This window comes from Arachis ipaensis, chromosome B1 (assembly GCF_059453495.1).
Source record: "Arachis ipaensis isolate K30076 ecotype BB chromosome B1, ASM5945349v1, whole genome shotgun sequence".
Lineage (NCBI taxonomy): Eukaryota > Viridiplantae > Streptophyta > Magnoliopsida > Fabales > Fabaceae > Arachis > Arachis ipaensis.
Window position 1 is genome coordinate 122,744,576 of NC_142436.1, and position 11,778 is coordinate 122,756,353.

Here is an 11,778-nt window from a genome sequence, read left to right on the forward strand (position 1 = left end):
GATTTTTACTAGTTACCGACGAATTTTTCCTCTGTAAATTCTCCCTCCATTTTCCGAAGGCGACGAACTTTCCGACGGATTTTCCGTCTGTAATTACAGACAGAATTTCAGACGGATTTTCTGTCTGTAATTACAGACGGATTTTCAGACGGATTTTTCGTCTGTAATTACAGACAGATTTTCAGACAGATTTTCTGTCTGTAATTACAGACGGATTTTCAGACAGATTTTTCATCTGTAATTATAGACTTACAGACGGATTTTCAGACAGATTTTCCGTCTGTAATTACAGACAGATTTTTCGACAGATTTTCTGTCTGTAATTTGAACTTTGGAAAATTATCTCATACTCTGATTACAGACAGAAAATCCTTCTGTAAATCCGTCAGTAAGGTAAAATAATTTTTTTTTATTTTTCTAATTACAAAATAAGCTTGTTTTCATACAAAATAAATATAAATTTAATACAAATTTTTATCTAATTTGTATTCGAATATTTATAATATTTCAAAAGATAAACAAACTCATCGTATTATCAAACTAAAAGAAAAATACTATAAACAAGCAAGTCAATATAATTCAAAACATAAACAAAATGTATTGATCATCAACTATAATAATAAGTAACAACCATACATCAAAGTGTGTTGATACATCAACTATAATTCAAAACATAAACTCAATGTATTGTTCAAATATACTAAGTTATGCAAATAACAAGACTATATAACTGTCCTCAAAATCTTGTGAGCTTGTTTCATCAAGTGAACATAGGGGATCACAGTTCCAGATTCAGTTGGTAAGTCCTGAAAACATTTATATCATTAGAAATAAAAGTGATTATTGAATTTACTGCAACCCCAGAATCAAAATTAAAATTTTTCATTTTATGATAAACACTTATTAGTTATTACCTGCTAAGACTAAACCAACACTCTTAAGAGCATCATCGGATCCCGAAGCCATTACTGGGAAAAAGACAAGATTTGAGTTACTCAGTTCATAAATGATGAGAGGAATTTCAAAAAAAGTAAAACACACACATGGCAATCAATATATAGACACACACACACACACATGGCAAAAGAAAGTAAAACATTACGAGCATAACACCACTGCCATCTGCAACTTTACAACCAGATAGCAGAATAGGGTTCTTAGAATTCTTTTCAACCTGCAAAAAGGAAAATGATTATCAAACTTAACAAATGAGACAAGTAATTTTTCTTATTCAGCACATAATAGAAAAAAACACTTACAATATTGCTCTCCCCCGTCATACTAGATTGAGATCTCAACTCTTCTACCTCCTCCAATTACCTTCTCATGCAGAGAGAAATTTTAAAGATTGAAAAAAAATATATAAATATGATAAGGAGGATGCTATAATAATAATAGTAATAATAAAGAAGTACAGAGAAGCAAAAATCAAACCTCCAAACGAATGTTTCTCTTCTCCTCATTTAGGTCCCGAAACTGAAGAGACTGCTTATAATCACTTATAGCTACAAAAGGAAGCGGAGAAAGAAAGAGAGTGATGCACACTTCAAACGATAATATTACTACAGATGTAACTATTGTGATAAGTGATAACCTCCATAATATATAACAAAGTTATATAAAAAAATCAAGTTGAGAAACAGAACCATAGAACATGTTTGAATGCTTTATTAGAAACTTTACAAAGACAAAATATTGGCATAGTACCTGTAACAACAATAACAAGAATAACTGCAAAAGCAATGCTTCCACCATCATACCATCCTTCCTTAATACCCTGAAATATAAAATTAATTCTTCTATGGATGAAAACCTATTTGGCTATTTCTCAACATTTAAAAACATATTCCTAATCAACCTATTTCTCAACATTTAAAATTTACTCTACCACATTTTCTCACCTCAGATTTTATCCCCAGTACTAATGAAGCTGTAGCAGCTACCATTGAAATAATCAAGGTCAGATCCTTGCAAGCATCCCAAACAAACATCTATTATAGACAACATAAACAAAGACATCAGCCATGGCAAAAAGAATGATAAAGTTAACCAAAAATCATTCTTTAATATATTGAGAAAAAAGACTTATTAATGAGAAAGAAAGGAGAGAACCTCAGCTTCAACAAGAGATTCGTTGTCATCTGCATAAGCCATGTTTGACAACAAAATCTACATGATGCAACAGATAAAGTTAATGACCAAACTCAAAGACAGGCAGTAAAGCAGTTATTAAGGAAACAGTGGGGTGAATTTTTGTATCTTTTGATAAAAGAAGAATATCACTGAGACGAAGAAAAGATTAGAAATGTACTTAAGGAAAATAAAGCATAAATGCAACATAAGAATGTAAAAACATGGCTACATAAGAATGAGTAGAAAAAATTAATATGATGATGAAGATGAAGAGTTTAACTGAATGTCACTCACAGAAGCAAATTCATGGCCAGGAAGAATAGCAGCAATCTCCTCCAACATAGAACCCAGTGTTAGTGAAGGACATCTCCTGAGAAAGGCACATGCCTTAAAAGCCTTGACCATGGCAGTTTTCTGGTCCTCAGTAGTAACAAAAGGCAGAATTGGTCATCTAATATAAGAAAGTTTATTGGTCATGAAGTAGTACATACAAGTAGTACTCATCAATTATATTAGGCACAAAACAGTGGTTTAATAATAACTAACAACTTCAAGCAAGGAAAAATACTACCAATCACAAATGCAAAACATGAGAAAACTTACTCCCAATTTCATAAGCAATCCAAGAGGAAAAGCACCTAAATCTTGTGAATTGGGAAAAGGAAACTAGTATACTACTTGTATACACAAATAATCACGAGAAGATTGACTCACCACTATTCAATTTTTTTGCAGACTCCTTGAAAAGATACGCTGCCTAATAGGAAGAATAATTAATTAAAATCCATTTAATGTCTGATAGATGAGCAATTATAAAGAGAACCAGCCAAGGAACCAAACTTTGATGACTTGAACATGCCCTCTAATCTTTCTCAGCACTTGCTCCTTTTCTTCTTCTTTCTTCAGGTCCAAGATGTAGCGAAATCGGCGAGAAGCGTTAAGCACAAGCGCTGCTTGCTAAAAAAAAGAAGAGAATTTTTGTCTAGTCATTAGAAAAGCACTAACCTCCAGAAAATGAAAACTAATACATAGCCTAAAAGCAGCAAAAAATAGAATAATCAAATAGAACTCCTTTTGAATCCTTTTTGGGCATGGCTTTACATTGGTTTTGATATACAGAACAAGTTCTCTCATAATTATGCACATGCCCAAAAAGAACCAAATCAACCTGGTTCAATTCAATCCAAGAATAAATATATAAAGTGAACAAAAAATTTAAGGGTCTATATAGTCTATGGAACTTGATTTACTAACTACGAAACTCATTGGCTAATAGCAATGGCTCCACAGCTGCAACAAAATTTTTGTCAGCAGATGAATGATCTGAGGTATACATTGGCCTATGTCTGTAAACATTTTAAAATATTATGATCAATGAATATATATACTGTGAAATTGAATAAGCCTATGATTTAAACTAAACTAAACCAAACTCACCCCATGAATATTAGCCATGGAGTTTTTTGTCTATTAACTGAAGCCATGTCCTTTTTCATCCATGCATACTACAAAAAATAGTGCAGTTAAATTACATGTATTAAAAAACTTATAATATTAAACCATAGATATGAACATGATAAGAAAAAGGTTAAAGTATATTTTTGTCCTTGAAGATTTTGAAAAATTTTAAAAATATCTTTTAATGTTTAATTTGTTTTAATTTATTCTCTTATGCTTTAAATATGTCTCAATTATATCCTTGAGGGTTAATACGGTTAAAAGAGATGTTCACATAACAATGATATGTTGACGTGTTAGTGACATGTCAGATTGTGACGTAATATGAAAAAAGCTTCTCTGAATTTACCTACTCAGAATTTTGTGACCAATCATGCTCAGTTGATATAACAGTGAAATGAACACTTGCTTGTTCAATAGAGTGATGTTGGCATTAGAAAATATGTTTCATATGCTACTCCACATTCCCCACCAGAATCAGGAGTGATGTATACTAAACCAGAATTCACATAATCCCTGAGTATATAATAAAGTATATTATAAACCATAAGCCTAGTAATTAATGATAACATCACTACTTTAATTCCATTAATGATTATGATATAATGATAATAATAATAACAATAATATTACCTCTCATGGTTCTCAATTGCTGTCATATAAGAAACTATGGAAGCTACTGGATTAATAAGGCTAAGGAAGAAATCCCATTCTGCTAGAAAACCAGTGGCATAGCTTATGTCTCCAATGTGGAACACTGAATCTACATTCTCAGATTTCACTTCTTCATCTATAGCTGAAATAACTGAAAGTGCTCCTGGCTATGAATGAAAAATGAAGTAAAAAATTAGCATTATCCATCTTCTTCTCTCTTTTTTTTTATTTTTTATTTTTATCAATAACATATATCAGACCTGAAAATCCGTCCATCTTATAGAATTCAAATCCACCAGTCATAATTGAATCCCATATCTGGAAACTCAAATCATCCCTTATCCCTTATCCCATATATAGTTTTTTGTTCCTAAATCTACAAACAAATTTATGCACACCATTAACAAGAAATGGATGCAAGGAATGGATGCACACAAAGGAATGGATGCACACCACAATGAACTCTAGCAAAACCTTGCTGAATTCCACTCAATTAACATTATCAGATACACTCTAAAGTTTATTGAACAAAATATAAAAAATCTGCCAATTCAAATGCAATGGTTATTCGCATCAGTCACCATCCAACAATTAGATTTTGAATTAACTAAAAAGTAAGAAAATAAAAATCAGAGTGACAAAAAAGAAAAACAAAGCATACTGCTGGGGATCTTCACTCGACCATAGATGGTGTAACCTTCAGCGGACCTGAAAAAAAAACAAAGTAGGATTAAAATCGATCCACATAACATAATTCTAAACCAGAGAGAACAAACGGAAAATTAGGGTTAAGGGACGAGAATTAGGGTTAAGAAAAACAGGGAAGGGACAGGGTTAGGGCTAGGGATAATGAAATCGGAACAGAATCACAATGGAAGGGTTAGGGCTAGGGACAAGAAGGAGGCGGAGGCCTACCTGAACTAACAGCGATGAGAGAAGACGATGACAAACCTCCGGCGAGGAGAGAAGAAGCAGCGCCGAGAGCAGCGACAGAGGGAGCTCGTAAGACAAGAGCACGGCTGAGAGAGCTCGTGTGACGACGAAAGGAGCAAACACATTGAGAGCGGCGGTGGAAGGAGCTCGTGCGACGCGAGCCGCGGCGGCGGCGGTGACGGCAACAGCGGAGGACGTCACATCTTCAATGGAGCTTCAATGGAGAGAGAGAGAGAGAGAAGGCATGGGAGTAATTCACGTGAAAAAAAGTGAACTGCAGTACTCGGGAGTAGAGTGACTCATCTCCTTATTTTAATATATTTCCGACGAAAAATTTAAATTACAGACGAAAAAATCCGTCTGTAATAATTTAATAAAAGACAGCGTTTTGTCTATTTAATTACAGACGGATTTTCCGTCTGTAACTATTTCTCACTGAAAAAAATTAATTTTTCCGACGGAATTATCGACGGATTCTCTTTTCCGTCTGTAATTTATGCTAATCCATTTTTTTGTTTTCCGACAAAAAATCCCTCTGAAATTCCCTCTGTATTTCAGTGGGATAAAATCCGTCGGAAATATCCGTCTGTAATAACTAATTTTCTAGTAGTGTGTGGAGAAAAAAATTAGCTATATCGATTAGCTTACTAAAAGTCTAGTATACTTTAACGCTTAGTGACGAGATTTATAAATTAGGGTAAAAAACCCAAATAAACCAAGTTGAAAAGTTTATTACCCAAATCAGCCAAAACAAAAATTATTTCAGCAATCCACCAATGACCATTTATATATAATTCGAATCAATATGATTCGAACTACAAATACATGTAATTCGAAACAACTTGTTTCGAATTACGTTTGAATGAATATGCATGTAATTCGAATCAAGTAGATTCGAATTAGAGAAGGGTAAATCGAATTGACTCGATTCGAATTAGTAGGCTCACGTGACTCTATGGAATTCGAATCATATTGATTCGAATTATTCAATATTGGTGACACTAGGTAGTTCGAATTAAGTTGATTCGAATTACTAGTGAGTTGCCTATATCATGCTACGTTAGTTGGATATATATCATATTTTTTTTCACATTCTTACTTGGATAGATAGATATATATCTTATAGTTGATACAAAAAATATTTACTGTATAATTTTATTTTTTTAAATTAATTACACTCATATGTGCAGTTGATATGTAATTATATTTTTATTTTTTATATATATCAAAAAATTATATTTTTATACTTACAAACTCATATGTGCAGTTGATATGTAATTAATTGAGATATGTGTTTGTAAGTATAAAAATATAATTTTTTTAAATAATAAAAATGTTAATAATTTAATTTAGATCAATTTTTAAAAAAATTATATATTTTATTATTATTTAGATTGAATGAAATATTAATAAATATTATAGTTGTATCATTAAATTTACAAAAAAATTTAAATACAAGAATAGTTACAGAAATTGTGTTTGTTTTGTTGGTATCAAAATCCTCCTCTACTAAATACGAATTTTTCATATTTTACATTCTTTTCACTATTTATATCAACTAACTCTTCCCTTCTCTGTTGTATTTAAGCAACTAATCTTCATTCCTTATAAATCATTCACAATTCTAAACTATACGCTTTTTTTTAATTTATTTTTATTATTTAGTTAGATTTGAAACTGATCACTATTTCCTAAAGAGAATTTAAACAACACGTTTCCAAGTTCTTTAGAAGAGAGTGGGAGTACAAGTGAGTACGAGAGTTTGAACAGTATGCTATTTTTTCTAAAAGAGCCACTAGCAGACTCTCTCTGTACTAATCCAATATTTTATTTTTTAGCGTGTTGTTACTTTAAATAGAATAATAGCAGTTTGAAATCTAATTTATAAGGATTAGAGAAATAAAACTAATGAACGAAAAATTTAAATAAGTAATGAAAGAAGTTGCCAAATCAAAAAGATTGAAATTTAAATAAAATTTTGATATATTAAAAGTTTAAATATGCGTATTTCTTGTACCAGTTATAAATTTAAAAATAAATTTAAATAAAATTTTATGTACTCTTTTTTTTTATTATCGAAGATAGTGAGACTCGAATCTGTAACCTCTTAATTTAGTATGAAAAAATTATGTCATTTGAGTTATAATTTATTGGTTTATATACTTTTTTCTAAATTATATTTCTATATTCGAATTACTATATAATTTTATTTTACTGTATAATTTTAAAAATATTCTGTAACCAAATTTATATAATTAATGCTAAATAAGGCAAGTTCTGGCTGTTTTTTGTGTCTACCTAGCAATATTAATCCCTAATATTTTTGTTAGGGTACAAATTTGCCACCACAACTACTGGCTACCTAGCAATATTAATCCCTAATTTTTAATTTTTAATTTTATTGTCAAATAATAAAAAATATAATTTTAATTTTAATAATACTTTTTAAATATTTCTAAAATTGTATAATCATCAATATATATATATATATATATATATATATAATATTTTTAGAAAAATAAAATTATACAGTAAATATCTTTTGTATCAACTATAAGATATATATCCAACTATCCAAGTAAGAATGTGAAAAAAATTTGATATATATCCAACTAACGTAGCATTATATAGGCAACTCACTAGTAATTGGAATCAATATGATTCGAACTCCATAGAGTCACATGAGCCTACTAATTCGAATCTACTTGATTCGAATTACATGCATATTTATTCAAACGTAATTCGAAGCAAGTTGTTTCGAATTACATGTATTTGTAGTTCGAATCATATTGATTCGAATTATATATAAATGGCCATTGGTAGATTGCTGAAATAATTTTTGTTTTGGCTGATTTGGATAATAAATTTTTCAGCTTGGTTTATTTGGGTTTTTTACCCTATAAATTATTTATAAAAAAAATTTAAACCCACAAATACATATATATATATATATATATATATATAATATTTAAAAGTTTGAGTAAAATTTTTCCTGGTATATAAAGAGAGATTAAGCTAATTTATATTCTAAAGATATATTTTAAAAGTATAATAATAAAAAAATTTAAGTTTTTTAATTTTTATTAATTTAATACATTGAAAATATAAAAAAAATATTTTTTTAATAATTTTTTGTAAAACATCTTCTTTTATAACGATTTTAACACGTATTTTTAGTGGACAAATTAACAAAATCTTATCTAAAAAAAAAAAAGATGAAGTGTCCCTTCACTTGTTACATCAGTTGTAGGAGTATACACTTAAATATGTTTTACTTTTTAATGAATTTTAATCATATATTTTTGTTTTTAATAAATTCTTATTACTTTAGAAATCTTGAATAATTACTTCTATCAAAGTGATTAATTTTTTTGTTCCTTTCAATAAAATTTTAATATTTATATTAAAAAATAATTTTTTAATAAATTTTATTTTAAGACAATTAGATTTCTAATTAATATTATTATAAGATAAATTTATCCTTTTTTTAGAAGGATTAATTTCTTGAGAACCTCTTTAGTAACAAAAAATTGTTAAAAATCAAAGTGTTTGATTTAAACTTTTTTGGATCAAATCGAATGTTTAGTTTTAATTTTGAGTTAAAATATAGGGTAAAGTGTCAATTTTTTTCTTAATTTAGTTTTTGATTTTGTAAAATTTCAATGTAATTATTTACTGATGATTTATTTGATTCATATTCAAGATTATAAGAGAGACTAAATAAAATTATAAAATATAATTTTAATGGCTAAATTTTAACATTTTGGAAAAAAAATTTATATTATATATACACTTTTAATGACAAAATATATAATAAGAAAAAGAATATAATCTTCAAAGGAAAGAAAAGTTAAAAAAAAAAAAAGTTGTATGGCATGTTACGGCACCGTACGAAATGTACGTTGTTGAGACGACCAGACTGACACAATTCATGTGAGAATATTATGATGAATCCATCCATGTTGGGCTCTGCACGAAACTATGTGCCCTATGCTTCCACTTCTTTCCCTTCAAACCACCAGACTGTAACTAACAAGTGACAATGCAATGCTAATGTGACTCCTAAATTTGAGGCTTTTTTTTATTTAAATAAAATAGTCTCATTCTAAATTTATCTGATTCTTCTAAAATTATTTTTAAAATATAAATATTTTTTTAATAATATATAAATCATGCGAAAATTTTATAATTTATATAATACGTTAATCATTCTTAGTCCTCAGCAGGATGTCATAATTTATGTTCAATTTGACATACTTTCGATATGTAGGTATAATTTATCCTCAAGTTAATAAAGTTTAGAGACCCAAAATAATGTATAAAAAGTATGAGTCTATAAATACACAAAGATGGTATAAAATTTATTGAGTTTGAGAGAAATTTAAAAAAGATGTAATTTAAAGTATTATTTACATTTATATTTTTTTGTGAGATAGGCCATATTTAAATTTTAAAATTTTAAAATTATAAGAGCACTTTTGTTTATAATTTTTTTTTAAAACTAGTATGAATACATTGATTTTTCAATTTAAACTGCTTTTAAACCATTAATTTTTTTAAAATTGAATAAACACAATTAATCATATGAATACAATAATACGACTACGTTTATTGTTATCAAATTTAATTAAAATTTTAATTTAAATTATTAATTTCATTAGAAAAATCAAATTAAATAAAAAAAGTACTAAGTTTTAATACATAAATTTAATTTTTTTAAAATAATTCAAAAGATATAATTTATGAGTACGCTACGTTTGAGTCGTTTATAGCATCCTCGTATATTTATAGATGCAAGTAAATCGTGTTAGGCTGTTGTGGTTTAGTCTTAAATACGTAAAACAAACTACCCTGGTAAAGTTGGTCACCCTAAAACGATTTACATGTTATTCTTCACAGCCATTCATATATAAATCATCCCAGAGTGCAGTGATTAATGTATTATATAAACCACAAGACCCTGAAACGATTTATATATTATTAAAAAAATGTATTCACATTTTGAAAATGACTTTAGGAGAATCAGGTAAATTTGGAATAAAATTATTTTATTTAAGTGAAAAAGTCTAAATTTGATAAGAGTGAGGGGAAAATGTTTTAGAAAAAATTTTTAAATAATGAGAAAAATAATTTTAAAATATTATAATTATAAGAATATTTTTTTAAAGATTTAAAAATATAAAAAATAATAAAATATTATATATATATACTTAAAAATTTTAAGAATCAAATTTGATATTATTTTTTGTAATTAGAATTTGAAAAAATAAAAAATTTTCATTTTTAAAATTTGATGATTTAATGCTAAATGAATCTTTTTTATATTTTTTTTAAATAGTCAAAATTTTTAACAAAATAAAAAGAATTTAGAGATTGAATTTTGTTCATATTTTTTCATATATTTTTTAAATAATTATTTAAATATTTATACAAAAATTTAAATAAAATAAATAAATCATCTATTAAATACAAAAGTCATTTTGTTATGGATATGTCACATAGGCTTCGACTAGCCCAAACGAACTGATTCCAAGAAAGTTTAACCTCTCCGAAAAGCCTTCTTTTTGAATATTTGTATCCCTAACTCCCTTTTGAAATTTAAAAAGCCATACATCTTTTCGAATAAAATAAGTTAGTAATCCTATAAAAGGGGATAGGAGTCTTCCCCTTAGGTATGATCAATTCAGCCTTAAACTTTAACTCCCAACCTCATTAACTCTTTAATTTGGGTGTCGGAGTAGCATTACAGGTACCATCCTATGCAGTCCCAAGAGTTCGTTGGCTCCACTCGCCAGTTCGATGGCTTTTCGTCTCTCATAATCAAGTAGTGTAGGTAACTTCTTCTTATTGGCGTCGTTTGTCGGAAATCGTTCAAGCACCGACAGCGTGGCTGACAAACCCAAAGAACAACAGCTAATTCACCTAAAGTCAAACTATCACCAAAACCCAAATCAACATGTTCCACCTTACAAACAACGACCAAAAAACAACGGTGGCTTGCACGACCACGGGAGGGTAGCTAGCGTAGTTGACACACAGGTAACCCCCAATGAACCGGGACAACAATTTCGGGAAGAAGACCAATAATCGAATGGAAGCAGGCCATTCACCGGCTTAGGCAACAACACAAATCGTATAATATAGGAGCTTTAACACTAGGAAAGCAATTTCCCAAATTGCCTCCCAAAAAGATCAGAGGACTAAATCTCTAAACTGGCACTGCAAAAGACGAAGAGATCACATTTAATCTCGGAAATCCGATCATCGCCAAGAAGGCGACAATGGGAGTACCCAGACAGACCCCAAGTGGAGAAGGAATGAATATGTAGTGAGAGTAACCCTTTTCACTGACAAAGTCCTGAGGATCAGGTTACCAAAAAATATCGATAAGCCCACTGACATGAAGTATGATGGTACCAAAGATCCTCAAGAACATATAACAGTATTCGAGACAAGGATGAATATCGAAGGAGCGGTGAACAACGTTCGACGTTGTGCTTTCCCGATTACCCTAGCCGGACCAGCTATCAAATGGTTTAATGCACTCAATCTCATGTTTAACGATATCTCAAAAAAAAATATTAGCGCCATACACTATAC

At 29.2% G+C, this 11,778-nt stretch overlaps 1 protein-coding gene across 14 annotated transcripts; it reads right to left on the reverse strand.

Moving 5' to 3' along the window:
* Positions 1-575: 575 nt before the first annotated feature.
* LOC107633681 (calcium-transporting ATPase 8, plasma membrane-type) lies at positions 576-5,469 on the reverse strand. Of its 14 annotated transcripts, none has more exons than XM_088501671.1 (17): positions 5,161-5,465; positions 4,907-4,953; positions 4,506-4,621; positions 4,225-4,412; positions 3,941-4,107; positions 3,571-3,638; positions 2,974-3,090; positions 2,848-2,890; positions 2,428-2,584; positions 2,113-2,169; positions 1,902-1,991; positions 1,708-1,777; positions 1,435-1,505; positions 1,260-1,320; positions 1,103-1,174; positions 915-968; positions 576-806 (listed from the first exon to the last, which is right to left on the reverse strand). In XM_088501671.1, the coding sequence occupies exons 9-14, from the start codon at positions 2,536-2,538 to the stop codon at positions 1,282-1,284; spliced, it is 438 nt and encodes a 145-aa protein (XP_088357797.1). In that variant the 5' UTR covers positions 2,539-2,584; positions 2,848-2,890; positions 2,974-3,090; positions 3,571-3,638; positions 3,941-4,107; positions 4,225-4,412; positions 4,506-4,621; positions 4,907-4,953; positions 5,161-5,465; the 3' UTR covers positions 576-806; positions 915-968; positions 1,103-1,174; positions 1,260-1,281. The 14 variants fall into 14 exon arrangements, with proteins under 14 accessions (XP_088357797.1, XP_088357796.1, XP_088357790.1 ...); XM_088501670.1 differs by having other exon boundaries at positions 2,428-2,547; positions 3,945-4,107; positions 5,161-5,463; XM_088501664.1 differs by having other exon boundaries at positions 2,428-2,547; positions 5,161-5,463.
* Positions 5,470-11,778: the final 6,309 nt, after the last annotated feature.

Bases quoted from the DNA above. Each gene is read 5' to 3' on its own strand.
- LOC107633681 (XM_088501662.1), bottom strand. From the start codon at position 5,303: ATGTGTTTGCTCCTTTCGTCGTCACACGAGCTCTCTCAGCCGTGCTCT. The intron at 4,954-5,196 runs GTTTGTCATCGT...TTTTTTTTTCAG, and splicing joins TTCTTCTCTCCTCGCCGGAG to GTCCGCTGAAGGTTACACCA. The intron at 4,409-4,906 runs GTATGCTTTGTT...ATTCATAGCCAG, and splicing joins TCGAGTGAAGATCCCCAGCA to GAGCACTTTCAGTTATTTCA.